This window comes from Eptatretus burgeri, chromosome 1 (genome assembly GCF_056783735.1).
Source record: "Eptatretus burgeri isolate ZD-2024b chromosome 1, Ebu_testis_v1, whole genome shotgun sequence".
NCBI classification, from domain to species: domain Eukaryota; kingdom Metazoa; phylum Chordata; class Myxini; order Myxiniformes; family Myxinidae; genus Eptatretus; species Eptatretus burgeri.
The window spans coordinates 28,099,831-28,127,821 of NC_140961.1; the positions used below are offsets into that span (position 1 = coordinate 28,099,831).

General features: G+C 43.4%; 3 protein-coding genes and 1 long non-coding RNA gene across 11 annotated transcripts in view; 1 reads left to right on the forward strand and 3 right to left on the reverse strand.

Moving 5' to 3' along the window:
* The window catches only part of LOC147034110 (uncharacterized), an 89,989-nt gene that overhangs the window by 36,070 nt on the left and 25,928 nt on the right, over positions 1–27,991 (reverse strand). The window lies entirely within an intron of this gene.
* On the forward strand, positions 10,160–13,818 carry LOC147034114 (uncharacterized). Its single transcript, XR_015056976.1, has 2 exons — positions 10,160–10,299; positions 13,610–13,818. It is a non-coding gene; the product is annotated as an uncharacterized LOC147034114 (long non-coding RNA).
* LOC147034115 (uncharacterized) lies at positions 10,287–17,271 on the reverse strand. Of its 2 annotated transcripts, none has more exons than XM_085876560.1 (8): positions 16,456–17,271; positions 14,142–14,317; positions 13,130–13,664; positions 12,597–12,791; positions 12,324–12,467; positions 11,999–12,223; positions 11,783–11,881; positions 10,287–11,671 (listed from the first exon to the last, which is right to left on the reverse strand). In XM_085876560.1, the coding sequence occupies exons 1-8, from the start codon at positions 16,594–16,596 to the stop codon at positions 11,645–11,647; spliced, it is 1,542 nt and encodes a 513-aa protein (XP_085732686.1). In that variant the 5' UTR covers positions 16,597–17,271; the 3' UTR covers positions 10,287–11,644. The 2 variants fall into 2 exon arrangements, with proteins under 2 accessions (XP_085732686.1, XP_085732680.1); XM_085876554.1 differs by having other exon boundaries at positions 13,130–13,667.
* On the reverse strand, positions 24,460–27,323 carry LOC147034116 (eukaryotic translation initiation factor 4 gamma 3-like). Its single transcript, XM_085876567.1, has 6 exons — positions 26,796–27,323; positions 26,253–26,447; positions 25,980–26,123; positions 25,655–25,879; positions 25,439–25,537; positions 24,460–25,327 (listed from the first exon to the last, which is right to left on the reverse strand). Exons 1-6 carry the CDS (start codon positions 27,321–27,323, stop codon positions 25,301–25,303), a joined length of 1,218 nt encoding a protein of 405 aa, XP_085732693.1. The 3' UTR covers positions 24,460–25,300.

A 27,991-nucleotide genomic window follows, 5' to 3' on the forward strand; every position in this document is an offset into this window, starting at 1 on the left:
AAGAAGAATGGCGACTTCCAGAAAGAACAATAAGACAACGAGAAAGTATCCCAAAACACAAAGCCCGTCCGCATCCGCTTTGTTCTGTCCTCAAAATAAACTAAAACAAAAAAACAGGGAGAAAATATAAACTGTGTGTGAATATATATTTATATGATTTATTAATTTGTGTTAATATTCTCCTAATCAACGTTTGTTGAAGATTTGATGACAAAAGCTCAATTGGTAAAAGTTATGACCTGAACACTCACACTCACACTCACACTCACACTCACACTCACACTAACAATCACACACACACTCACACTCACACACTAACAAAACCCCATGACCTGCTGCATGAGGGCAGTTGAAGAAACTGGGACAAAGGAAGGAAACAAAGAAAGACCAGAACCTTGATGAGGTGGAGGACAAGCTGAATGACAGATTCCTAAACTAAAGATGTGACACATCGCTCTTTACCGTGAAATGCGGCATTTTTTATTTCTCTTCTTGATGAACCAGCCACGAGACCACGCGGTGATGAACACAATGACTGCGATCACCACAAGGCCCAACCAGGTAAGGCCAATCCATTGCAGCTGCCTGGCTTGTTCTTTCATATTCCCCAGGTGAAGGTACTCGTGGGAACGGATGATCTGTATACAGTTCAGGGACAGGAACAGCAGTGTCAGGATTTAAATAAAATGTGATAAAAGAGGGATTTATCCATTAAACACCAAAAAAAACATTTTTATATCTGAACTGCATTTGAACTCCATCTAACAACAGTTTGTGATATCTGCCTCTTGATATTAAACTCGTCCTGGACATCGTTTTTTTTACTCGACACGATCGAGGCTCATGGAAGAGCAAGGTGATTGAGAGTACGACTGTCATTTGGGCAGCGTGGCAACTCCTGGATACATCAAGGAAGGAATGAAACAGGAAAAGAGGAGAGAAGAGAGAGGAGAGGAAGGGAACACCGCAATCTGTAAATAAGCAGGTGAGGCTAAGAAGGGTTCATGGGGGTAATGAAGATGGTGGGTCAAAATGGGGAGGGGGACGTGAGATAAGGGTTCACTGTCGGCTTGAAACCCTGCAGGGAAGAGTGGGAAATCATAACCTCCTAAATACAGTTCTCCAGACGGGACGAGTGAGGAACAAGAGTGGAGGTTTGCAGTCAGCCCGGATTTTTGGAAGTTTAACCGGTCGGCGGTGCAGGTTCAGTTATCGGAAGATACTTCAATTGATAATTTTTATAATCTCACACCTTTAGATACCTGGATATCCCTGGTGATGAATGCCTGGTGAAACAATTTATTTAATTTGTAAAACTTCCTCGGTGAGAATTTTGTGATTTATGTTTCCGATTGTGATTCACGGAGTCATTTCACGGAACCAGGACACCGAGTTCAGCAATAACCAAGTCCTGACATCATTGATTTACGGGGGTGATTGTGGCCCGACATGAGATCACGAGATGTTTATTTCAATTTTACATTTATACAATTTTAATATATCAAAGACCTTTTCAGTTTCCACAGTTAAAAGTCTGATTTTGTGATGCTCTCGTAACCTCACAGCTGTACTGTCTGTGGAGATTTGAAAATGTAAATTCACCAAATCCTCAGTGGAATCACAGTGATAGAAAAGGAATCTCAAGCCAAGTAACCTCCTCGGTTCACCCGAAGGGGGCATCGTCGGGTTCAGCGTGGACCTTGTGAGTTTACCCAATGTTTTTGAGAATTGCAAATGGAGGAAGGGTCACTCATTCATTTGTAATACTCTTTGTGGTCCCTTCAAAGAAATGGGATCCCATCTGCAGATCCTGCCCGAACAAAAAGGTCCCTGTACTATTTACCTTTCTCCTATCCTTCACCGAGACAGTCAAAAACCAACAAACCATGAAGTTTATCAGTTCACTTATTGAACTGTAAAATGAGGACAATGACACTGTATGGATGAACTGTGAGATGATGTGCAACCAAACACGTGATGATTGACTTGAGTGTGTTATGAGCAGTGGAGGCTGTCTCCAAGAATTGATAATGAAACAATGTATGGTCCACATGATGAAGCAGCACATCTCCGGAGGGTAACTTACCTGCACATCTACAGAAGGTAACTTACCTTCACATCCACAGAGGGTAACTTACATCAACATCCACATTTAACATACTTCACAATGATCATTTTGCTCTGATATGCCATAAATTAATTAATCACAAAATCATCATTAACACACTTTCATCCAATTAATTAAATAAACGTATTGACCAAAAAAATATTAAAAGTTTTTTGTTTTCACAATCACGTTTTTGTGAGGCCATGGACTTACTGATCACCGTTCATAACCGGAATCAATTTCCATGACGTCACATTGGTAAAAGGTGAACAGTCACAAATGAAAGGTGAAAGTTCACAAAATGTAAAACTGTGAATTAAATATTTTTGATGTAATTCTGTGCTCCAGTTCATTTTGTTCACTTTCTCTTCTCTCCATGAACCGCCACTAACCCCCACTAACCTCCACTAATCCCCACTAACCCCCATTAACCCCCACTGAGCCCCACTAATCCCCACTAATCCCCACTAACCCCCACTAATCCCCACTAATCCCCACTAACCCCCACTAATCCCCACTAATCCACACTAACCCCACTAATCTCCACTAACCCCCACATACCCCCACTAACCCCCACCCATGCTCCCCCCCATGGTTGCCCCTTACCCGTTTTGACTTGAGAACCCATCGTCCGGGACGAGTCCGATTCGCGGACACAGACATTTCCCGTCCTCGGTCCAGTTGGACAATTCCTGAAGAAAAAAGTCCGAAGAAGGAAATACAAATTCTCCAAATCAGCGTCAACATTGTGAGAGCTTGAAAACTTGTTTCTGTCGCTGTGAACGAGTCGGTCGTGGAATGTGCTTTGTGCGTCACAATGAACGTCTGTGCATCACAATGAACGGCTGTGCGTCACGATGAACGGCTGTGCATCACGATGAACGGCTGTGCGTCACAATGGTCGTCTGTGCGTCACAATGAACGGCTGTGCGTCACGATGAACGGCTGTGCGTCACGATGAACGGCTGAGCATCACGATGAACGTCTGTGCGTTCCGATGAACGGCTGCACGATATTGTGACGTCATTGCGAGCACAACAACAGCCTGGTCCCAATGAATAATCGGATTTTTTAAACACACGGATTATTTTATCCTCATGTTTGTGTTCAGTTCCTGTTCTTCATAAACTCTCAAAACCCAAACTCAAATGAAACAAAACACAAGTTCGAATGTTTGAAAGTTTGGAGAAATTAAATAACACGGGCGGGTCACGTGACTCCCCGTAACCACTCCCTGGTCCACCCAAACTCGCACACATCAGTATAAACGACTCTGATACATCACAATACTCCTGTTTAATTTCTCGATTCAGGTTCTGGAATTCTGGAAAATTCTGGAATTCTGTAAAAATAAGATCCATCGACCTTGTGTTCGCCATGTTTGTTCTCGCTGTGAAGACACAGACGGACATTTTGTGTCCTGCAGCTTGATGTGTTTTTGAATTGAATTCCGATAATTTCCCACTTGAATTCCTCTTTCAAAGATCTCTGTTTGTAGGTAAATCTTTGTGTTTGCAGTTTTTATGGACATGGTGTGTGTGTGTGTGTGTGTGTGCGTGTGTGTGTGTGCGTGTTTCCGTGTGTGTGTGTCTGTGTTATGTTTCCGTGTGTGTTTGTGTGTGTGTATGTGTGTGTGTGTGTGTGTCTGTGTGTGTGTGCGTGTGTGTTTGCATGTGTATGTTTGCGTGTGTGTTTGTGTGTGTGTGTGTGTGTGTGTGTGTGTGTGTGTGTGTGTGTGTGTGCATTTGTGTGTGTGCGTGCGTTTGTGTGTGTCTGTGTGTTTCTTTCTGTTTCCGTGCGTGTGTGTTTGTATGTGTGTGTGTGTGTTTCTGTGTGTGTATTTGTTTGTATGTGAGTGTGTGTTTCTGTGTGTGTTTTTGTTTGTGTGTGTGTGTGTGTGTGTGTGTGTGTGTGTGTGTGTGTGTGTGTGTGTGTGTGTGTGTGTGTGTGTGTGTGTGTGTGTTGTTGGTTGTTATCTCCATATGTGGGTTTCATAAAGTGGATCGGAGTCCTCCCAGGTCTCGAAGTCTCCACCTCCCTTTCTGGAAGTGCGCTCACCAATCATGGACCAAGGTGTGAGGTTTTGTTGGTTTTAAAGTTTTGTTCCGAGGTCTTTTTTGAGGATCGTCATTGAGCCCAGGTGCCTTCCAACCAGGGGTAGACTGACGGTGTTGTGCGCCTTCGGGAAAAAGGGGTCTCACCAGTTTACTCTGAAACCTTTAAATATCTTCTTCTCCACAAAGGCTGGACAGATCGAGGGGAAACTTGACACACATGTTCCCAAAGACGTGGGTTACAAGTGTGTTGCGGAATAATTGATGGGGCACATGGTTTGGCAGCCATATTGGATTGAAGAAAAATTTTAAATATTGTTTTCTCTGGAACTGCTTAACCAATCGACGTGAAACGTCACATTTATGATCTCGTTGTGATGGGGAATAACACATATTTTAAATTTCATCTTCATTGGGTGTATCATCTGGCACCCAGAATTATTTAATTTTTTGAAATTGGTTCTTTTTGTTTTTTCATTTTTATTTTTTGAATTAGGTTCACTTGGCTGTGCCTGGATGGATTTGAGGGTGGAGGAAGAGCGCAATGGGTTTGGGTCAGGTGTCCAATCAAAGCGTGACGTCTTCGTACCCAGTCACCACTGCCAGCAGTTATAAAGTGACAGTTCTGATAATGTCTCTTATTAATTACATAACACACCAGTACACAAACATCACACAAAACAAGTCCGGTGAGGGTCTGCAAATGCTGATTGCTATTTTTTTTCTTCACAATTGCTATTAAAAGGGGGGTGGGTGGTCACTTATCCAAGCCAGATATTTTCGTTTTGTATTTTTAATTAATATTCTGAAATTTGTAGAATTCTGTTTTTTCCTTGGAAGTTGTGGGCTACGATGTGTAAATAAAGGTGGAAAAGTCTGATTTAATGCAATTCAATTCCAGGTTATAAGGCAACAAAAGGTGTAAATTTTGAAAGGGGGTGGAGATTTTCTTTTGGAACTGTAAATACATATTTCATTGAATTCCACTGGGCAACACAGATACTACAACTCGAATGAGATCGTACACAGGTTTTTAATTCAATAAATTGGCATTTTAATATGTTTATTTTCATTCAATATTCGTCAATTGAACAAATAAAGAAAATATTTTAATTTCCATTATCTCATTCGTAACTTGCCCTAGCAATGGATACTGTTTATCAGAATCAAATTCCTGATGTTTCTGTCATTGTCATGTAAGTAACTCCAGAAAAAATACTACAAAGGCACTTGGTGGAGCCCATCCCTCAGCCAGGCTGAATAGTTCACGTTTTGTATCCCACTGAGATACCAGATGGGGATCTGGACCATGAACAGGAGCAGGTGTATTAATTACATCTTCTTATAAGACCTTGCTGGAGAGCCATGTCTCGTTTCGGTCTTTTCATGGTTTGTTATTGTCACGAACATCTGGCCGATCTGATTCACCTACAAATCAGAATTTAAAACTGATTTTCACCAAATGGTAGAATTGGTTGTAAACAAGAAACCCATCGATTTTGTGTTCAAAAGGTCAACGTGGGCCAAATTTCAAAAATCCTCAATTTTCTTCTGATTGTCTTGAAATTTAAAGAGGATTTTCAAATAAGTCACTGACTTTAACCACCAATTATTTTTGAGGTCAAAACTTCGGTGTAATTTCTAAAAAGAGAGAGAGGGGCAACAGGAAAGGGGAGAAGGGGTGACAGGGAAGGGATGAGGGTGTATTCTGGCAGATGTGATGTGCAGTTTTTATTTTATTTTATTTTTATTTTTTTTTGTATACCTTGGTCGAGGCTCGTATGAGAGCAAACACACAACTCACAGCAAGGAGGCATGAGACAAGAGGGGCGGGAGTGGAAGGGACAAAACAGTGGGAAACAGACACATTAGGTGAACTGTGGAAGGGAGAGGGATGGGGATGGGACGGGGAACATGGCGAAGAGAAGATGGACATTTCAGGGACTTTCAGGAAGGAAAGCAGGAGAAATGAAGGAAGTGGGCTTGGGTGGATTATCGGGGGTAGAAAAGATCGAGGATTTGGATGGGGGAAGATAAGAGGTTGTGGTGAACAGCTGTTTTGAAAGCCTGGAGGGAAGAATGGGAAAGAATAGAGTGAGGAAGTTTATTCCAAAGGCGGTAAAAAATAGGAATGAAAGAGTGAAGATGAGCAGTGATTCGTGATTTTGGTAGTTTTACCAGAAGGGGGTTGTTGGCGGACCTTGAGCGCCCTGTGGAAATGTGGTGGGGACAAATCGCAGAGAGAGAGCAGGGGGGGCAAGGCTGGAGAGGAGTCGGTAGAAGACAGAAAGACCACCGACCAACCTGCGGTGATTGAGTGAGAGGCCCAAAGACTCAGCTTCATTGCGGGAGATGCCGATGATCTTAAATGCCCTGGTTTCAACAGCGTTAAGCCGAGAAAGGTGGGAGGCAGGAGCACCAGCCCAGAGGGGAGAGCAGTACTCCATCAGGCTACGGACAAAAGCTTTGTAAGTGGTCAGGAGCTCAAGAGGGCCGAGGAAGGACTTGGCACGACGGAGGATTCCCAGTCGGCGACTGGCTTTTGAGGCGAGGTTGGAAATGTGACTTTCCCAGGAAAGGTCATGGCAGATAGTGAGACCTAGAAGCTTGAAAGAAAAGACTTCTTCCAGAGGATTGTTGAGAAAGTGGATGGGGGTTTTGTAAACTGTCCTTTCGAAGAGACATAGTGAGAGTGTGAGATTTGTCTGGATTGAAAGACATGTTCCACGTGTTGGACCAGTTTGTGATTTTATCCAGATCTGCAGTGAGCGAAGAAGCTGCTGCTTGCCGGTCTGAGGGATGACAGATGGTACGGCAGAGGGTGGAGTCGTCGGCAAAGAGAAATAGAGGATTTTCCAGAGAGTCCAAGAGATCATTGATAAAAACCAGAAAAAGAACAGGGCCCAGAACGCTACCTTGAGGAACTCCAGCCTGCACAGGAAGAGGGGATGAAAGAACTCCATTTAGGGCCACACGTTGACTGCGACAGGAGAGGAAGTCTGCGAGCCATGAGTGGAGATGGCCTTGAATACCATGGGAAGAGAGTTTGGTGAGTAGGGCAGGGTGCCAGACTGTGTCAAAAGCACGTGATATGTCCAGGGATACGGCTCGGATTTCCTGTCTGGCATTGAGGACCTCCATCCATTGATGGGAGAGCAGAAGCAGCATATCCAGGGTAGAGTGACCTGGTCTGAAACCAAATTGATGATTGGAAATCAAGCCATTGGAGAAGAGGAAGGATTTCATATCTGAAGCGATGATGGATTCCATCACCTTGCTGATGATTGGGAGAAGGCTGATTGGTCTGGAGTTACAGGGATCTGTTTTTGCACCTTTTTATGCAGGGCAGTGATGTTAGCAGATTTCCAAGCAGATGGCAGATGACCTTGGGCAAATGAGAGGGTGAATAGAACAGAGAGAGGGTGAGCAAGAGCAGAAGAGCAGGCTTTGAGGACACGTGGGCTGATGCCGTCTGGACCGGTTGCAGAATCTGACTCGAGGTTTGAAAGCAAGCTCTCCACCTTGTCAGGAGAAAAGGATACAGAGTCCAGGGACAGTTGGGTGCGACTGGGTAAAGTGGGTAGAGATAGTGATGGGTTTAGGACACAAGATTTAGCTGCAAACACCGAGTTTAGACATTCAGCTTTATCACGTGTGGAATCAGCAGTGCGGCCATTTGAGGTAAGGGAGGGGATGGAGAGGGAACATACACCAGAAACAGATTTGATTAAACGCCACCAGGATTTTGAGGAGGGAGAGAGGTTTGAGAGTTCAGACTTGAGATGAGAAAGATGTTGTTTTCTGGCTCTCCTGAGGGTAGATACACACTTGTTCCGAGCTTTGTGGAAAGAACTGAGATTGCCCTCAGTTGGGTTTGCTTTCCATGAGGCAAAGGCAAGTTGTTTCAGGACAACTGCCTCGCCACAAGCTTCAGTAAACCAAGGGCGGGAGGAAGGGTAAGACAACTGAACACGAGAGGGGATAAATCTGTGCATGAGGGAGAGCAAGTTTCTTTGAAAGAATTCCCAGGATGAGTTGATGTTTGAGAAAGTAGTGATAGGAGACCAGTCTGTAAGTTTGATGGCTGCTCGGAGACCCTGCCAGTCGGCTTGAGTGAAATGCCAGACTCGACGGCGGTGAGGTGGTTCTCTGATAACAGCCAGAGAGATGTCCACTTTGACAAGGACGTGGTCAGAAGAACCAATTGGAGCGAAGGAAGAGCAGAAGATATTGTCAGGGAAATTTGTCAAAACCAGATCCAGAAGAGATGGAGGACCACTGGTTGAGATCCGGGTCGGGAAGTTGACCGATTGAGTCAGTCCCAATGAGTCGCAGAAAGCTTTTGCTGAGGTGCCATGGCAGGTGATTGAGGTACCCACACCTAGCCAACTGGCATGATGACAATTGAAGTCACCACATAAGAGGAAGAGAGAGTTTGGATGAGAAGATAGAAGATGGTCCATGTTTTCGGATAGTGAGGTGTAGATGGAGTCATCACTGTTCGGTGGACGGTACAGTACACATATAAACATGAGGTGGGAGTGGAGGGGAAGCCGAAGCCAGAGGTATTCCTGGGGGTGTGGGGGAGTGAGAGCAGTGCATGGAGAGTGAGGAATAGAGTCTTTGATGAAGAGAGCAACACCTCCACCAGGACGAGGCTCAGGTCTGTCATACCATAAGAGGGAGTAGCCAGGGAGAGATACTTGGGAGTCAGACACGTCTTGGGAGAGGAAAGGCAGATAATGTTAGGCAGATAATTTCTGTTAGGCAGATAATGTCTGGTTTGTCAGTGGCAACCTGTATGGAAAGATCTGAAAGGTTTGAGCGAAGGCCCCGGATATTTGAGGTCCACACTTTTAATGAAGAGGAAGGGGAGGAGGCTTTGGGTGCAGGAGGTGGAGGGGGAGGGGGAGGGTAGGACAAGGGACGAGGGGGGCAGGTAAGGAGGGTTGCTGAAGGAGTGTGGGGTATTGCAGAATATCGAGGGGAGGGGCCGAATGAGGAGGAGAAAAGGCTCTGTGGTGCTGGGGGAGAGGGGGGACAAGAGACAAGGAAGAAGGCAGTTGAGGAAGTGAGGAGGTGAAGTGAAGAGATGGAGGTGAGAGGGCAGTGGAGGGAGGCAGGTTGGTGGATGAGAGAGGGGGCAACTTTGAGAAGGAAGAGTGAGGGGGATGAAAGGTGGGAGAAAGGTGAGGGGGGAATTTTTGAGAGAGGTGAGAGGGAGGCTTGGAGGGAGAAGAGTGGGATGGTTTCTTTGAGAGTGAGAGTGAGGGGGGTGAGTTGGCACTGAAGTTGGAAAAAAAGAATGGTTGATGGAAAGCGAGCATCCATGGCAAACTGTGGTTTTTAAAAGTTTTAGGTCAGAGATGCGATTTAACACAATTCTTGATGGATGCAATGAAGGTGAATTCAGAGAATGGAGAGAAGAAGCGCTGTAATCGTTGGATTTTTTAGGCAAGGAATGAAGGAGAGGTCGAAATGAGAGCAGTCTGTTAAAATAGCAGAAGAGTAGTGCATTGTGAAACAGTAAAGAGGACAACATGTGTGAGAGAGGAAGATGAAGCATTATAAGATCGTTTTTGTTGTTAAAAATAATGTATGAGAGAGTTCAACAGATTAGGTCATGGAAGTGTAAAAAAAAAAAAAAAAAAATCGAGGAAGAAGACGAGGAGGAAGTTAAGAGGAAGAAGAATCGGGAGAATGTGAGCGTGTTGTTGTTGTTGTTGTTGGGTATATATATTTATATTTTTTGTTGTTGTTGTTAATGTTAATGTATGAGAGAGTTCAACAGTTTAGGTCATGGAAGTGTAAAAAAAAAAAAAAAAAAAAAAATCGAGGAAGAAGACGAGGAGGAAGTGAAGAGGAAGAAGAAGCAAAATCGGGAGAAGGTGAGCGTGTTGTTGTTGTAGGGTTTTTATTTATTTATTTATTTATTTATTATTATTTTTTTTTGAGATAAGAAAGAGATTAGTTGGGAGAATGGGGGATGTTTGGAAAGTGGGGAGGATCAAAATTGAAGGTAATGGGGAGGATAGAAATTGAAGGTAATGGGGAGAAAAAACAAACAAAAAAAAAAAAACGATCGAACACCGAGTGGAACCGGTAGGCCTCAAGTCTAGGCCTAGGCCTCAAGCACAGGTAAGAACGTCGACAAAAATACTCACAAAATAGCACGATTTTTGAAACAAAACCGAACTAGCAACACACAGTAACATGTAGGTGAGAAAACTAAACAGTTAAAACGGGACAAATAACAACCGGAAACTTAGCTTTGAGAACGTCAGCAGGGCGCCCCGAAGGAGACCTCTTGCTGCTGCAAAACCGGAACCGGAAATTGAGTTTAATGTTTATCTGAGACACAGCACACGCGTTGATGAATCACCCAGCCTGTGATACACCGGGAAGACAATTTATAGCTGGGTCGGGATTCAAACCCAGGCTAAACAGCTTATTAGAGAAAGAGCGAGTCTGCGTACCTCTCGGCTATCCTGCCGTGATGAGGCAATGCATTGATTTGCTATTTTAACAACTGAAAATATTTTTTACTCGTTGTAATCATCTAATTTATTTTGCCTTCCTAACTCTGGAGATGTTACGAGCACTCCACTCAAGCAAGCATTTCAATGAAACGGTTGAAGAAACTTTTAAAAACGGAACATTTTTATTTTCTCCATATTTAAATCTCTGCCGAAATGACTTGTCGTGGAATGAAAGAAGATCGTACGAAAAGGGGAATTGTGGTGCAAAATAAAATTGCACATTTTCAGCGAGTGAACCACCGCACGATCAAACGCAGGCGAGTGAGCCCTGAACTTTGTTCAAGTCGATCGATATATTCAGTGACAATGTGAGTATTGCAGAGTGCTTGCCACATGGTTTAAGAACTCAAGCAAGGACTCCAACAAAATGGTTGATAAGGAATGGCTTACAGCTTGGTTTATAAAAGAAAACATCTTTGGTAAAGCCAAACAGAAAATTGATACAAACAAGGTTGACATTATAATAGCCAGAAAAATCATGTTTAAACAAATGTAAATCACCAAGATCATAAATAAAATAAAAACACAATTCAAACGAATATGAAACATGTAATTGATATTTACATCTTCAGAACAGATTTAAACATATCGGTGAAAAAAGGAATTGTGGAATTTTTGTACTTTTGAGTGTTTCACCGAGGGAGGTTGAGATGTTGAGCATTTCTGAGTTGAATCTTCCATGCAGACACAGATTGACGGGTGGAGTGAAGAATGTCACGATCAAGGATCTTCCACGATGACAGAAACTAGACTCAGCTCAGGTGATTAATTAAAGTGAGTTGAGACTGAATTTAGAAGCAGTTCAGACAACCTGTGAAGGTGAGGTGGCGGGCCTCGAGGTTGTGTTGGTTTTCGAGACCATACAGTCCACAATCATGTCCGTCTTCCACCGTGCTGATGGACCTGTTCAGGTCCCTTGTTTATCAGATGGTTTTCAGCAATCTTCACTGTCTCAATGGAACCCAGTTGCGCTGTTTAAGGAAAGACATATCAGACATGGGTTGACACGGATAGACGATATACTGTCTGCAGATGTCTGTGGCAGGTTATTGTGGTTAGAAAATGTAGAGTGAGGTATTTACCTTGCGGTGATATATAAATCGTTGCAATATCAACAGAATGCGAGCCGACAACTTTCCGTCTCTCACAATCGACTCCATCTGGTGGAAATATTCATCCATCTGTTGAGGAACAAAAATAATTTGTAAGTTATCGACACGAAAACCTGTGTGATGGATCTTAATGAAAATCCCATTTGGATTTGAACATGTCTGTCATGGATCAGAGTATAGTATTACCACGACATCCGTCACGTCGGAAGTGAGTTTCTTTCCAACGGTATTCAAAAGGCAACAGATGTATTCCACAGATTGGTTTCTTCCATCTCTGAACAACTCGAGAAGAATATGCACGATGATGTTGTTGGTGACCACACCCAGCTTATAGAGCTCCCCAATGAAACGGATGATTCCCAGGGAGCATTTCCTGAATTTCAAGAGGGTGTTCAGTTCATCCTCGTTCACCTGGATAAAAACAAATGTTCAAAGACAACGTCAGTAAAGTCAGATCAAAATTCCCATTTTTGGACAATTTTGAAATTTTCACCCATTTTCCCAAGTTCACCAAACTGGAGGCTTCAACGCTCTTGATGTCGCATGTGCAACTGATTCCAGCGAGACTCTTGGAATACTTCTCCTCAGATTGTTTAAGGAGAATTTGCTGAAAGGGCTCAAACGTTCCAGGTGTTTCCGCCATTGGTACTTCAATCTGTGAAAGACAAAGCAGGGTGGTGACATGGTGGGTACAAGGTTATAAGAATGTTCAAAATAGTTAAAGTGTACGATAAACCCAGGATGTACCAATATGTGACCTCCATCAATGTTTAAAGCTCCTCACTTTGTTGAGGTGTTGGCATAAACTTGCATAGACAGCTGAATGTTTGGGCGTGACAACAGCTTGAGAGAGGACCATCTGAACCACGCTCTCAAAATGTCTGCACGTGATGTTGAGAGCCATGGTCATTGGAAGAAGATGGTGAAAGTTATCTTGGGTCATTTTGCTTAGAAAAGTGTGAAACTGTTTGAGAACATCCTGAGGGAGAGAAACAACAGAAGTCAAGGTCTGAGTGACAAAGAAAAGTTTTGAAAGTTTTGAGGATTAGAAAGCTTGAGATTTTTTGTTGTGAAATCCGAGTTTGTGTGTTTGTCAATGTTGTGATTTCACTTGGAACTTCATGCATTGCTCAAGAAAGGGATTTTAAATATACTCAAACATGAAACCAGATACACACACTCACACACACACACACACACACACACACACACACACACACACACACACACACACACACACACACACACACACACACACACACACACACACACACACACATACACACACGTTGATTATGTACAATGAGTGATATTTACCGGTCTACAACGGAGACCTTCATTACTTGGAGTGTCCACACCGTGCCGTAAGGCTCCTGGAGAGTTGTTGTGGAGACTCTCCTCCATGTTCAAATTGTGTTCCTCGACATTTTCATGATCTTCCTGTTTCTGTTGTTCCTCAAGAAGTACCAGCTTGCTCTTCAGCTGCTGGACCTCCTCCTTCAGTTCTTTGTTTGCACGAGCAAGGTTTTCACATTGTTTGTTCGTTTCCTCTTGCTTCTCGTGAAACTGCTGCTCCTTCATTTTATGTTCCTCATTTTGCTGTTGTTGTTGATGTGCCACTTCTTGTACTTGTAGCAGATTCATCTTAAGGTTTTGGAGAAGTTCTTTCAATTCTCGATTTTCTTTGGTAATAATTGCAAATTTTTCAGAGTTTACTTGCTCTCGCTCAGCAAGAAGCTGATGTAGTTTTATTTGCTCTGCCTGGTGCTGCTGTTGATCCATCTCTTGGTGCTCCAGGTGGCTGATCAGCTTGATGTTCACATCTCGCAGCTGTTCTTTCATCATCCTGTAACTTCTACAAAAGAGAACATGTCCTGAATGAGACTAGACCAAGAAGAATGGCGTCTTCAGAAAGAACAACAAGACAACGAGAAAGTATCCTAAAACACAAAGCCCGTCCACATCCGCTTTGTTCTGTCCTCAAAATAAACTAAAACAAAAAAACAGGGAGAAAATATAAACTGTTTGTGAATATATATTTATATGATTTATTAATTTGTGTTAATATTCTCATAATCAACGTTTGTTGAAGATTTGATGACAAAAGCTCAATTGGTAAAAGTTATGACCTGAACACTCACACTCACACTCACACTCACACTCACACTCACACTCACACACTACCAAAACCCCATGACCTGCTGCACGAGGGACAGGTTAAGAAACTGGGACAAAGGAAGGAAACAAAGAAAGACCAGAACCTTGATGAGGTGGAGGACAAGCTGAATGAGAGATTCCTAAACTAAAGAGGTGACACATCGCTCTTTACCGTGAAATGCGGCATTTTTTATTTCTCTTCTTGATGAACCAGCCACGAGACCACGCGGTGATGAACACAATGACTGCGATCACCACAAGGCCCAACCAGGTAAGGCCAATCCATTGCAGCTGCCTGGCTTGTTCTTTCATATTCCCCAGGTGAAGGTACTCGTGGGAACGGATGATCTGTATACAGTTCAGGGACAGGAACAGCAGTGTCAGGATTTAAATAAAATGTGATAAAAGTGGGTTTTATCCATTAAACACCAAAAATAACATTTTTATATCTGATCTGCATTTCAACTCCCTATAAATCAATATCCTACTCCATCTTTCAACAGTTTGTGATAATCTGCCTTTGATATTAAACTCGTCCTGAACATCGTTTTTTTTTACTCGACACGATCAAGGCTCATGGAAGAGCAAGGTGATTGAGAGTACGACTGTCATTTGGGCAGCGTGGCAACTCCTGGATACATCAAGGAAGGAATGAAACAGGAAAAGAGGAGAGAAGAGAGAGGAGGGAAGGGAACACCGCAATCTGTAAATAAGCAGGTGAGGCTAAGAAGGGTTCATGGGGGTAATGAAGATGGTGGGTCAAAATGGGGAGGGTGACGTGAGATAAGGGTTCACTGTCGGCTTGAAACCCTGCAGGGAAGAGTGGGAAATCATAACCTCCGAAATACAGTTCTCCGATGGGACGAGTGAGGAACAAGAGTGGAGGTTTGCAGTCAGCCCGGATTTTTGGAAGTTTAACCAGTCGGCGGTGCAGGTTCAGTTATCGGAAGATACTTCAAATGATAATTTTTATAATCTCACACCTTTAGATACCTGGATATCCCTGGTGATGAATGCCTGGTGAAACAATTTATTTAATTTGTAAAACTTCCTCGGTTAGAATTTTGTGATTTATGTTTCCGATTGTGATTCACGGAGTCATTTCACGGAACCAGGACACCGAGTTCAGCAATAACCAAGTCCTGACATCATTGATTTACGGGGGGTGATTGTGACCCGACATGAGATCACGAGATGTTTATTTGAATTTTACATTTATACAATTTTAATATATCAAAGACCTTTTCAGTTTCCACAGTTAAAAGTCTGATTTTGTGATGCTCTAGTAACCTCACAGCTGTACTGTCTGTGGAGATTTGAAAATGTAAATTCACCAAATCCTCAGTGGAATCACAGTGATAGAAAAGGAATCTCAAGCCAAGTAACCTCCTCGGTTCACCCGAAGGGGGCATCGTCGGGTTCAGCGTGGACCTTGTGAGTTTACCCAATGTTTTTGAGAATTGCAAATGGAGGAAGGGTCCCTCATTCATTTGTAATACTCTTTGTGGTCCCTTCAAAGAAATGGGATCCCATCTGCAGATCCTGCCCGACAAAAAGGTCCCTGTACTATTTACCTTTCTCCTATCCTTCACCGAGACAGTCAAAAACCAACAAACCATGACGTTTATCAGTTCACTAATTGAACTGTAAAATGAGGACAATGACACTGTATGGATGAACTGTGAGATGATGTGCAACCAAACACGTGATGATTGACTTGAGTGTGTTATGAGCAGTGGAGGCTGTCTCCAAGAATTGATAATGAAACAATGTATGGTCCACATGATGAACCAGCACATCTACGGAGGGTAACTTACCTGCACATCTACAGAAGGTAACTTACCTTCACATCCACAGAGGGTAATTTACATCAACATCCACATATAACATACTTCACAATGATCATTTTGCTCTGATATGCCATAAATTAATTAATCACAAAATCATCATAAACACACTTTCATCCAATTAATTAAATAAACGTATTGACCAAAAAAATATTTAAAGTTTTTTGTTTTCACAATCACGTTTTTGTGAGGCCATGGACTTACTGATCACCGTTCATAACCGGAATCAATCTCCATGACGTCATATTGGTAAAAGGTGAACAGTCACAAATGAAAGGTGAAAGTTCACAAAATGTAAAACTGTGAATTAAATATTTTTGATGTAATTCTGTGCTCCAGTTCATTTTGTTCACTTTCTCTTCTCTCCATGAACTGCCACTAACCCCCACTAACCTCCACTAATCCCCACTAATCCCCATTAACCCCTACTGACCCCCACTAATCCCCACTAACCTCCACTAATCCCCACGAACCCCCACTAATCCCCACAAACCCCCACTAACCCCCACTAATCCCCACTAACCCCCACTAACCTCCACTAATCCGCACTAATCCACACTAACCCCACTAATCTCCACTAACCCCCACATACCCCCACTAACCCCCACCCATGCTCCCCCCCCCATGGTTGCCCCTTACCCGTTTTGACTTGAGAACCCATCGTCCGGGACGAGTCCGATTCGCGGACACAGACATTTCCCGGACTCGGTCCAGTTGGACAATTCCCGAAGAAAAAAGTCCGAAGAAGGAAATACAAATTCTCCAAATCAGCGTCAACATTGTGAGAGCTTGAAAACTTGTTTCTGTCGCTGTGAACGAGTCGGTCGTGGAATGTGCTTTGTGCGTCACAATGAACGGCTGTGCGTCACAATGAACGGCTGTGCGTCACGATGAACGTCTGTGCGTCACGATGAACGTCTGTGCGTCACGATGAACGGCTGCACGATATTGTGACGTCATTACGAGCACAACAACAGCCTGGTCCCAATGAATAATCGGATTTTTTAAACACACGGATTATTTTATCCTCATGTTTGTGTTCAGTTCCTGTTCTTCATAAACTCTCAAAACCCAAACTCAAATGAAACAAAACACAAGTTCGAATGTTTGAAAGTTTGGAGAAATTAAATAACACGGGCGGGTCACGTGACTCCCCGTAACCACTCCCTGGTCCACCCAAACTCGCACACATCAGTATAAACGACTCTGATACATCACAACACTCCTGTTTAATTTCTCGATTCAGGTTCTGGAATTCTGGAAAATTCTGGAATTCTGTAAAAATAAGATCCATCGACCTTGTGTTCGCCATGTTTGTTCTCGCCGTGAAGACACAGACGGACATTTTGTGTCCTGCAGCTTGATGTGTTTTTGAATTGAATTCCGATAATTTCCCACTTGAATTCCTCTTTCAAAGAAGTCTGTTTGTTGGTAAATCTTTGTGTTTGCAGTTTTTATGGACATGGTGTGTGTGTGTGTGCGTGTTTCCGTGTGTGTGCGTGTGCGTGTGCGTGTGCGTGTGCGTGTGCGTGTGTGTGTGTGTGTGTGTGTGTGTGTGTGTGTGTGTGTGTGTGTGTGTGTGTGTGTGTGCGCGCGTGTGTGTGCATGTGTATGTTTGCGTGTGTGTTTGTGTGTGTGCATTTGTGTGTGTGCGTTTGTGTTTGTGTGTGTATGTTTGTGTGTGTGTGTGTGTGTGTGTGTGTGCATTTGTGTGTGCGTGCGTTTGTGTGTGTCTGTGTGTTTCTTTCTGTTTCCGTGCGTGTGTGTTTGTTTGTATGTGTGTGTGTGTGTGTGTTTCTGTGTGTTTTTGTTTGTATGTGGGTGTGTGTGTGTGTGTGTGTGTGTGTGTGTGTGTGTGTGTGTGTGTGTGTGTGTGTGTGTGTGTGTGTGTGTGTGTTTGTGTGTGTGTGTGTGCGTGTGTGTGTTGTTGGTTGTTATCTCCATATGTGGGTTTCATTAAGTGGATCGGAGTCCTCCCAGGTCTCGAAGTCTCCACCTCCCTTTCTGGAAGTGCGCTCACCAATCATGGACCAAGGTGTGATGTTTTGTTAGTTTTAAAGTTTTGTTCCGAGGTCTTTTTTGAGGATCGTCATTGAGCCCAGGTGGCTTCCAACCAGGGGTAGACTGACGGTGTTGTGCGCCTTCGGGAAAAAGGGGTCTCACCAGTTTACTCTGAAACCTTTAAATATCTTCTTCTCCACAAAGGCTGGACAGATCGAGGGGAAACTTGACACACGTTCCCCAAGACGTGGGTTACAAGTGTGTTGCGGAATAATTGATGGGGCACATGGTTTGGCAGCCATTTGGATTGAAGAAAAATATTAAATATTGTTTTCTCTGGAACTGCTTAACCAATCGATGTGAAACGTCACATTTGTGATCGAGTTGTGATGGGGAATAATACATATTTTAAATTTCATCTTCATTGGGTGTATCATCTGGCACCCAGAATTATTTAATTTTTTGAAATTGGTTCTTTTTGTTTTTTCATTTTTATTTTTTGAATTAGGTTCACTTGGCTGTGCCTGGATGGATTTGAGGGTGGAGGAATAGCGCAATGGGTTTGGGTCAGGTGTCCAATCAAAGCGTGACGTCTTCATACCCAGTCACCACTGCCAGCAGTTATAAAGTGACAGTTCTAATAATGTCTCTTATTAATTACATAACACACCAGTACACAAACATCACACAAAACAAGTCCGGGGAGGGTCTGCAAATGCTGATTGCTATTTTTTTTCTTCACAATTGCTATTAAAAGGGGGGTGGGTGGTCACTTATCCAAGCCAGATATTTTCGTTTTGTATTTTTAATTAATATTCTGAAATTTGTAGAATTCTGTTTTTTCCTTGGAAGTTGTGGGCTCCGATGTGTAAATAAAGGTGGAAAAGTCTGATTTAATGCAATTCAATTCCAGGCTATAAGGCAACAAAAGGTGTAAATTTTGAAAGGGGGTGGAGATTTTCTTTTGGAACTGTAAATACATATTTCATTGAATTCCACTGGGCAACACAGATACTACAACTCGAATGAGATCGTACACAGGTTTTTAATTCAATAAATTGGCATTTTAATATGTTTATTTTCATTCAATATTCGTCAATTGAACAAATAAAGAAAATATTTTAATTTCCATTATATCATTCGTAACTTGCCCTGGCAATGGATACTGTTTATCAGAATCAAATTCCTGATGTTTCTGTCATTGTCATGTGAGTAACTCCAGAAAAAATACTACAAAGGCACTTGGTGGAGCCCATCCCTCAGCCAGGCTGAATAGTTCACGTTTTGTATCCCACTGAGATACCAGATGGGGATCTGGACCTTGAACAGGAGCAGGTGTATTAATTACATCTTCTTATAAGACCTTGCTGGAGAGCCATGTCTCGTTTCGGTCTTTTCCTGGTTTGTTATTGTCACGAACATCTAGCCGATCTCATTCACCTACAAATCAGAATTTAAAACTGATCTTCACCAAATGGTAGAATTGGTTGTAAACAAGAAACCCATCGATTTTGTGTTCAAAAGGTCAACGTGGGCCAAATTTCAAAAATCCTCAATTTTCTTCTGATTGTCTTGAAATTTAAAGAGGATTTTCAAATAAGTCACTGAATTTAACCACCAATTATTTTTGAGGTCAAAATTTCGGTGTGATTTCTAAAAAGAGAGAGAGAGGGGTAACAGGAAAGGGGAGAAGGGGTGACAGGGAAGGGATGAGGGTGTATTCTGGCAGATGTGATGTGCAGTTTTTTTTTTTTGTTTTTTTTTGTATACCTTGGTCGAGGCTCGTATGAGAGCAAACACACAACTCACAGCAAGGAGGCATGAGACAAGAGGGGCGGGAGTGGAAGGGACAAAACAGTGGGGAACAGACACATTAGGTGAACTGTGGAAGGGAGAGGGATGGGGATGGGACGGGGAACATGGCGAAGAGAAGATGGACATTTCAGGGACTTTCAGGAAGGAAAGCAGGAGAAATGAAGGAAGTGGGCTTGGGTGGATTATCGGGGGTAGAAAAGATCGAGGATTTGGATGGGGGAAGATAAGAGGTGGTGGTGAACAGCTGTTTTGAAAGCCTGGAGGGAAGAATGGGAAAGAATAGAGTGAGGAAGTTTATTCCAAAGGCGGGAAAAAAGAGGAATGAAAGAGTGAAGATGAGCAGTGATTCGTGATTTTGGTAGTTTTACCAGAAGGGGGTTGTTGGCGGACCTTGAGCGCCCTGTGGAAATGTGGTGGGGACAAATCGCAGAGAGAGCAGGGGGGCCAAGGCTGGAGAGGAGTCGGTAGAAGACAGAAAGACCACCGAACAACCTGCGGTGATTGAGTGAGAGGCCCAAAGACTCAGCTTCATTGCGGGAGATGCCGATGATCTTAAATGCCCTGGTTTCGACAGCGTTAAGCCGAGAAAGGTGGGAGGCAGGAGCACCAGCCCAGAGGGGAGAGCAGTACTCCATCAGGCTACGGACAAAAGATTTGTAAGTGGTCAGGAGCTCAAGAGGGCCGAGGAAGGACTTGGCACGACGGAGGATTCCCAGTCGGCGACTGGCTTTTGAGGCGAGGTTGGAAATGTGACTTTCCCAGGAAAGGTCATGGCAGATAGTGAGACCTAGAAGCTTGAAAGAAAAGACTTCTTCCAGAGGATTGTTGAGAAAGTGGATGGGTGCGTTTTGCAAACGGTCCTTTCGAAGAGACATAGTGAGAGTGTGAGATTTGTCTGGATTGAAAGACATGTTCCACGTGTTGGACCAGTTTGTGATTTTATCCAGATCTGCAGTGAGCGAAGAAGCTGCTGCTTGCCGGTCTGAGGGATGTCAGATGGTACGCAGAGGGTGGAGTCGTCGGCAAAGAGAAATAGAGGATTTTCCAGAGAGTCCGAGAGATCATTGATGAAAACCAGAAAAAGAACAGGGCCCAGAACGCTACCTTGAGGAACTCCAGCCTGCACAGGAAGAGGGGATGAAAGAACTCCATTTAGGGCCACAGGTTGACTGCGACAGGAGAGGAAGTCTGCGAGCCATGAGTGGAGATGGCCTTGAATACCATGGGAAGAGAGTTTGGTGAGTAGGGCAGGGTGCCAGACTGTGTCAAAAGCACGTGATATGTCCAGGGATACGGCTCGGATTTCCTGTCTGGCATTGAGGACCTCCATCCATTAATGGGAGAGCAGAAGCAGCATATCCAGGGTAGAGTGACCTGGTCTGAAACCAAATTGATGATTGGAAATTAAGCCATTGGAGAAGAGGAAGGATTTCATGTCTGAAGCGATGATGGATTCCATCACCTTGCTGATGATTGGGAGAAGGCTGATTGGTCTGTAGTTATAGGGATCTGTTTTTGCACCTTTTTTATGCAGGGCAGTGATGTTAGCAGATTTCCAAGCAGATGGCAGATGAGCTTGGGCAAATGAGAGGGAGAAGAGAACAGAGAGAGGGTGTGCAAGAGCAGAAGAGCAGGCTTTGAGGACACGTGGGCTGATGCCGTCTGGACCGGTTGCAGAATCTGACTCGAGGTTTGAAAGCAAGCTCTCCACCTTGTCAGGAGAAAAGGATACAGAGTCCAGGGACAGTTGGGTGCGACTGGGTAAAGTGGGTAGAGATAGTGATGGGTTTAGGACACAAGATTTAGCTGCAAACACCGAGTTTAGACATTCAGCTTTATCACGTGTGGAATCAGCAGTGCGGCCATTTGAGGTAAGGGAGGGGATGGAGAGGGAACATACACCAGAAACAGATTTGATTAAACGCCACCAGGATTTTGAGGAGGGAGAGAGGTTTGAGAGTTCAGACTTGAGATGAGAAAGATGTTGTTTTCTGGCTCTCCTGAGGGTAGATACACACTTGTTCCGAGCTTTGTGGAAAGAACTGAGATTGCCCTCAGTTGGGTTTGCTTTCCATGAGGCAAAGGCAAGTTGTTTCAGGACAACTGCCTCGCCACAAGCTTCAGTAAACCAAGGGCGGGAGGAAGGGTAAGACAACTGAACACGAGAGGGGATAAATCTGTGCATGAGGGAGAGCAAGTTTCTTTGAAAGAATTCCCAGGATGAGTTGATGTTTGAGAAAGTAGTGATAGGAGACCAGTCTGTAAGTTTGATGGCTGCTCGGAGACCCTGCCAGTCGGCTTGAGTGAAATGCCAGACTCGATGGCGGTGAGGTGGTTCTCTGATAACAGCCAGAGAGATGTCCACTTTGACAAGGACGTGGTCAGAAGAACCAATTGGAGCGAAGGAAGAGCAGCAGATATTGTCAGGGAAATTTGTCAAAACCAGATCCAGAAGAGATGGAGTACCATTGGTTGAGATCCGGGTCGGGAAGTTGACCGATTGAGTCAGTCCCAATGAGTCGCAGAAAGCTTTTGCTGAGGTGCCATGGCAGGTGAGAGAGGTACCCACACCTAGCCAACTGGCGTGATGACAATTGAAGTCACCACATAAGAGGAAGAGAGAGTTTGGATGAGAATTTAGAAGATGGTCCATGTTTTCGGATAGTGAGGTGTAGATGGAGTCATCACTGTTCGGTGGACGGTACAGTACACATATAAACATGAGGTGGGAGTGGAGGGGAAGCCGAAGCCAGAGGTATTCCTGAGGGTGTGGGGGGGTGAGAGCAGTGCATGGAGAGTGAGGAATAGAGTCTTTGATGAAGAGAGCAACACCTCCACCAGGACGAGGCTCAGGTCTGTCATACCGTAAGAGGGAGGAGCCAGGGAGAGATACTTGGGAGTCAGACACGTCTTGGGAGAGGAAAGTTTCTGTTAGGCAGATAATGTCTGGTTTGTCAGTGGCAACCTGTATGGAAAGATCTGAAAGGTTTGAGCGAAGGCCCCGGATATTTGAGGTCCACACTTTTAATGAAGAGGAAGGGGAGGAGGCTTTGGGTGCAGGAGGTGGAGGGGGAGGGGTAGGGTAGGACAAGGGACGAGGGGGGCAGGTAAGGAGGGTTGCTGAAGGAGTGTGGGGTATTGCAGAATAACGAGGGGAGGGGGCCGAATGAGGAGGAGAAAAGGCTCTGTGGTGCTGGGGGAGAGGGGGGACAAGAGACAAGGAAGAAGGCAGTTGAGGATTTGAGGAGGTGAAGTGAAGAGATGGAGGTGAGAGGGCAGTGGAGGGAGGCAGGTTGGTGGATGAGAGAGGGGGCAACTTTGAGAAGGAAGAGTGAGGGGGATGAAAGGTGGGAGAAAGGTGAGGGGGAATTTTTGAGAGAGGTGAGAGGGAGGCTTGGAGGGAGAAGAGTGGGATGGTTGCTTTGAGAGTGAGAGTGAGGGGTGAGGGGGGTGAGTTGGCACTGAAGTTGGAAAAAAAGAATGTTTGATGGAAAGCGAGCATCCATGGCAAACTGTGGTTTTTAAAAGTTTTAGGTCAGAGATGCGATTTAACACAATTCTTGATGGATGCAATGAAGGCGAATTCAGAGAATGGAGAGAAGAAGCGCTGTAATCGTTGGATTTTTTAGGCAAGGAATGAAGGAGAGGTCGAAATGAGAGCAGTCTGTTAAAATAGCAGAATAGTAGTGCATTGTGAAACAGTTAAGAGTACCACATGTGTGAGAGAGGAAGATGAAGCATTATAAGATCGTTTTTGTTGTTAAAAATAATGTATGAGAGAGTTCAACAGATTAGGTCATGGAAGTGTAAAAAAAAAAAAAAAAAAAAAAAAAATCGAGGAAGAAGACGAGGAGGAAGTTTAGAGGAAGAAGAATCGGGAGAAGGTGAGCGTGTTGTTGTTGTTGGGTATATATATATATATACATATATATGTATATATATATATATTTTTGTTGTTGTTAATATTAATGTATGAGAGAGTTCAACAGTTTAGGTCATGGAAGTGTAAAAAAAAAAAAAAAAAAAAATCGAGGAAGAAGACGAGGAGGAAGTTAAGAGGAAGAAGAAGCAAAATCGGGCGAAGGTGAGCGTGTTGTTGTTGTAGGGTTTTTTTATTTAGTTATTTATTTATTTTTTTGAGATAAGAAAGAGATTAGTTGGGAGAATGGGGGATGTTTGGAAAGTGGGGAGGATCAAAATTGAAGGTAATGGGGAGGATAGAAATTGAAGGTAATGGGGAGAAAAAACAAACAAAAAAAAAAAACGATCGAACACCGAGTGGAACCGGTAGGCCTCAAGTCTAGGCCTAGGCCTCAAGCACAGGTAAGAACGTCGACAAAAATACTCACAAAATAGCACGATTTTTGAAACAAAACCGAACTAGCAACACACAGTAACATGTAGGTGAGAAAATTAAACAGTTAAAACGGGACAAATAACAACCGGAAACTTAGCTTTGAGAACGTCAGCAGGGCGCCCCGAAGGAGACCTCTTGCTGCTGCAAAACCGGAACCGGAAATTGAGTTTCATGTTTATCTGAGACACAGCACACGCGTTGATGAATCACCCAGCCTGTGATACACCGGGAAGACATTTTATAGCTGGGTCGGGATTCAAACCCAGGCTAAACAGCTTATTAGAGAAAGAGCGAGTCTGCGTACCTCTCGGCTATCCTGCCGTGATGAGGCAATGCATTGATTTGCTATTTTAACAACTGAAAATATTTTTTACTCGTTGTAATCATCTAATTTATTTTGCCTTCCTAACTCTGGAGATGTTACGAGCACTCCACTCAAGCAAGCATTTCAATGAAACGGTTGAAGAAACTTTTAAAAACGGAACATTTTTATTTTCTCCATATTTAAATCTCTGCCGAAATGACTTGTCGTGGAATGAAAGAAGATCGTACGAAAAGGGGAATTGTGGTGCAAAATAAAATTGCACATTTTCAGCGAGTGAACCACCGCACGATCAAACGCAGGCGAGTGGGCCCTGAACTTTGTTCAAGTCGATCGATATATTCAGTGACAATGTGAGTATTGCAGAGTGCTTGCCACATGGTTTAAGCACTCAAGCAAGGACTCCAACAAAATGGTTGATAAGGAATGGCTTACAGCTTGGTTTATAAAAGAAAACATCTTTGGTAAAGCCAAACAGAAAATTGATACAAACAAGGTTGACATTATAATAGCCAGAAAAATCATGTTTAAACAAATGTAAATCACCAAGATCATAAATAAAATAAAAACACAATTCAAACGAATATGAAACATGTAATTGATATTTACATCTTCAGAACAGATTTAAACATATCGGTGAAAAAAGGAATTGTGGAATTTTTGTACTTTTGAGTGTTTCACCGAGGGAGGTTGAGATGTTGAGCATTTCTGAGTTGAATCTTCCATGCAGACACAGATTGACGGGTGGAGTGAAGAATGTCACGATCAAGGATCTTCCACGATGACAGAAACTAGACTCAGCTCAGGTGATTAATTAAAGTGAGTTGAGACTGAATTTAGAAGCAGTTCAGACAACCTGTGAAGGTGAGGTGGCGGGCCTCGAGGTTGTGTTGGTTTTCGAGACCATACAGTCCACAATCATGTCCGTCTTCCACCGTGCTGATGGACCTGTTCAGGTCCCTTGTTTATCAGATGGTTTTCAGCAATCTTCACTGTCTCAATGGAACCCAGTTGCGCTGTTTAAGGAAAGACATATCAGACATGGGTTGACACGGATAGACGATATACTGTCTGCAGATGTCTGTGGCAGGTTATTGTGGTTAGAAAATGTAGAGTGAGGTATTTACCTTGCGGTGATATATAAATCGTTGCAATATCAACAGAATGCGAGCTGACAACTTTCCTTCTCTCACAATCGACTCCATCTGGTGGAAATATTCATCCATCTGTTGAGGAACAAAAATAATTTGTAAGTTATCGACACGAAAACCTGTGTGATGGATCTTAATGAAAATCCCATTTGGATTTGAACATGTCTGTCATGGATCAGAGTATAGTATTACCACGACATCCATCACGTCGGAAGTGAGTTTCTTTCCAACGGTATTCAAAAGGCAACAGATGTATTCCACAGATTGGTTTCTTCCATCTCTGAACAACTCGAGAAGAATATGCACGATGATGTTGTTGGTGACCACACCCAGCTTATAGAGCTCCCCAATGAAACGGATGATTCCCAGGGAGCATTTCCTGAATTTCAAGAGGGTGTTCAGTTCATCCTCGTTCACCTGGATAAAAACAAATGTTCAAAGACAACGTCAGTAAAGTCAGATCAAAATTCCCATTTTTGGACAATTTTGAAATTTTCACCCATTTTCCCAAGTTCACCAAACTGGAGGCTTCAACGCTCTTGATGTCGCATGTGCAACTGATTCCAGCGAGACTCTTGGAATACTTCTCCTCAGATTGTTTCAGGAGAATTTGCTGAAAGGGCTCAAACGTTCCAGGTGTATCCCCCATTGGTACTTCAATCTGTGAAAGACAAAGCAGGGTGGTGACATGGTGGGTACAAGGTTATAAGAATGTTCAAAATAGTTAAAGTGTACGATAAACCCAGGATGTACCAATATGTGACCTCCATCAATGTTTAAAGCTCCTCACTTTGTTGAGGTGTTGGCATAAACTTGCATAGACAGCTGAATGTTTGGGCGTGACAACAGCTTGAGAGAGGACCATCTGAACCACGCTCTCAAAATGTCTGCACGTGATGTTGAGAGCCATGGTCATTGGAAGAAGATGGTGAAAGTTATCTTGGGTCATTTTGCTTAGAAAAGTGTGAAACTGTTTGAGAACATCCTGAGGGAGAGAAACAACAGAAGTCAAGGTCTGAGTGACAAAGAAAAGTTTTGAAAGTTTTGAGGATTAGAAAGCTTGAGATTTTTTGTTGTGAAATCCGAGTTTGTGTGTTTGTCAAAGTTGTGATTTCACTTGGAACTTCATGCATTGCTCAAGAAAGGGATTTTAAATATACTCAAACATGAAACCAGATACTCACACACACACACACACACACACACACACACACACACACACACACACACACACACACACACACACACACACACACACACACACACACACACACACACACACACACACACACACACACACACACGTTGATTATGTACAATGAGTGATATTTACCGGTCTACAACGGAGACCTTCATTACTTGGAGTGTCCACACCGTGCTGTAAGGCTCCTGGAGAGTTGTTGTGGAGACTCTCCTCCATGTTCAAATTGTGTTCCTCGACATTTTCATGATCTTCCTGTTTATGTTGTTCCTCAAGAAGTACCAGCTTGCTCTTCAGCTGCTGGACCTCCTCGTTCAGTTCTTTGTTTGCACGAGCAAGGTTTTCACATTGTTTGTTGGTTTCCTCTTGCTTCTCGTGAAACTGCTGCTCCTTCATTTTATGTTCCTCATTTTGCTGTTGTTGTTGATGTGCCGCTTCTTGTACTTGTAGCAGATTCATCTTAAGGTTTTGGAGAATTTCTTTCAATTCTCGATTTTCTTTGGTAATAATTGCAAATTTTTCAGAGTTTACTTGCTCTCGCTCGGCAAGAAGCTGATGTAGTTTTATTTGCTCTGCCTGGTGCTGCTGTTGATCCATCTCTTGGTGCTCCAGGTGGCTGATCAGCTTGATGTTCACATCTCGCAGCTGTTCTTTCATCATCCTGTAACTTCTACAAAAGAGAACATGTCCTGAATGAGACTAGACCAAGAAGAATGGCGACTTCAGAAAGAACAATAAGACAACGAGAAAGTATCCTAAAACACAAAGCCCGACGCATCCGCTTTGTTCTGTCCTCAAAATAAACTAAAACAAAAAAACAGGGAGAAAATATAAACTGTTTGTGAATATATATTTATATGATTTATTAATTTGTGTTAATATTCTCATAATCAACGTTTGTTGAAGATTTGATGACAAAAGCTCAATTGGTAAAAGTTATGACCTGAACACTCACACTCACACTCACACTCACACTCACACTCACACTCACACTCACACTCACACTCACACTAACAATCACACTCAGACTCACACTCACACTCACATTCACACTCACACACTAACAAAACCCCATGACCTGCTGCACGAGGGACAGGTTAAGAAACTGGGACAAAGGAAGGAAACAAAGAAAGACCAGAACCTTGATGAGGTGGAGGACAAGCTGAATGAGAGATTCCTAAACTGAAGATGTGACACATCGCTCTTTACCGTGAAATGTGGCATTTTTTATTTCTCTTCTTGATGAACCAGCCACGAGACCACGCGGTGATGAACACAATGACTGCGATCACCACAAGGCCCAACCAGGTAAGGCCAATCCATTGCAG

Bases quoted from the DNA above. Each gene is read 5' to 3' on its own strand.
- LOC147034116 (XM_085876567.1), bottom strand. From the start codon at position 27,323: ATGATGAAAGAACAGCTGCGAGATGTGAACATCAAGCTGATCAGCCAC. The intron at 25,880-25,979 runs GTGAACTTGGGA...GTTTTTATCCAG, and splicing joins GCGTTGAAGCCTCCAGTTTG to GTGAACGAGGATGAACTGAA. The intron at 25,538-25,654 runs GTAATACTATAC...GTTCCTCAACAG, and splicing joins CCGACGTGATGGATGTCGTG to ATGGATGAATATTTCCACCA.
- LOC147034115 (XM_085876554.1), bottom strand. From the start codon at position 16,596: ATGTTGACGCTGATTTGGAGAATTTGTATTTCCTTCTTCGGACTTTTT. The intron at 12,468-12,596 runs GTGAGGAGCTTT...TGTCTTTCACAG, and splicing joins TATGCCAACACCTCAACAAA to ATTGAAGTACCAATGGCGGA. The intron at 12,224-12,323 runs GTGAACTTGGGA...GTTTTTATCCAG, and splicing joins GCGTTGAAGCCTCCAGTTTG to GTGAACGAGGATGAACTGAA.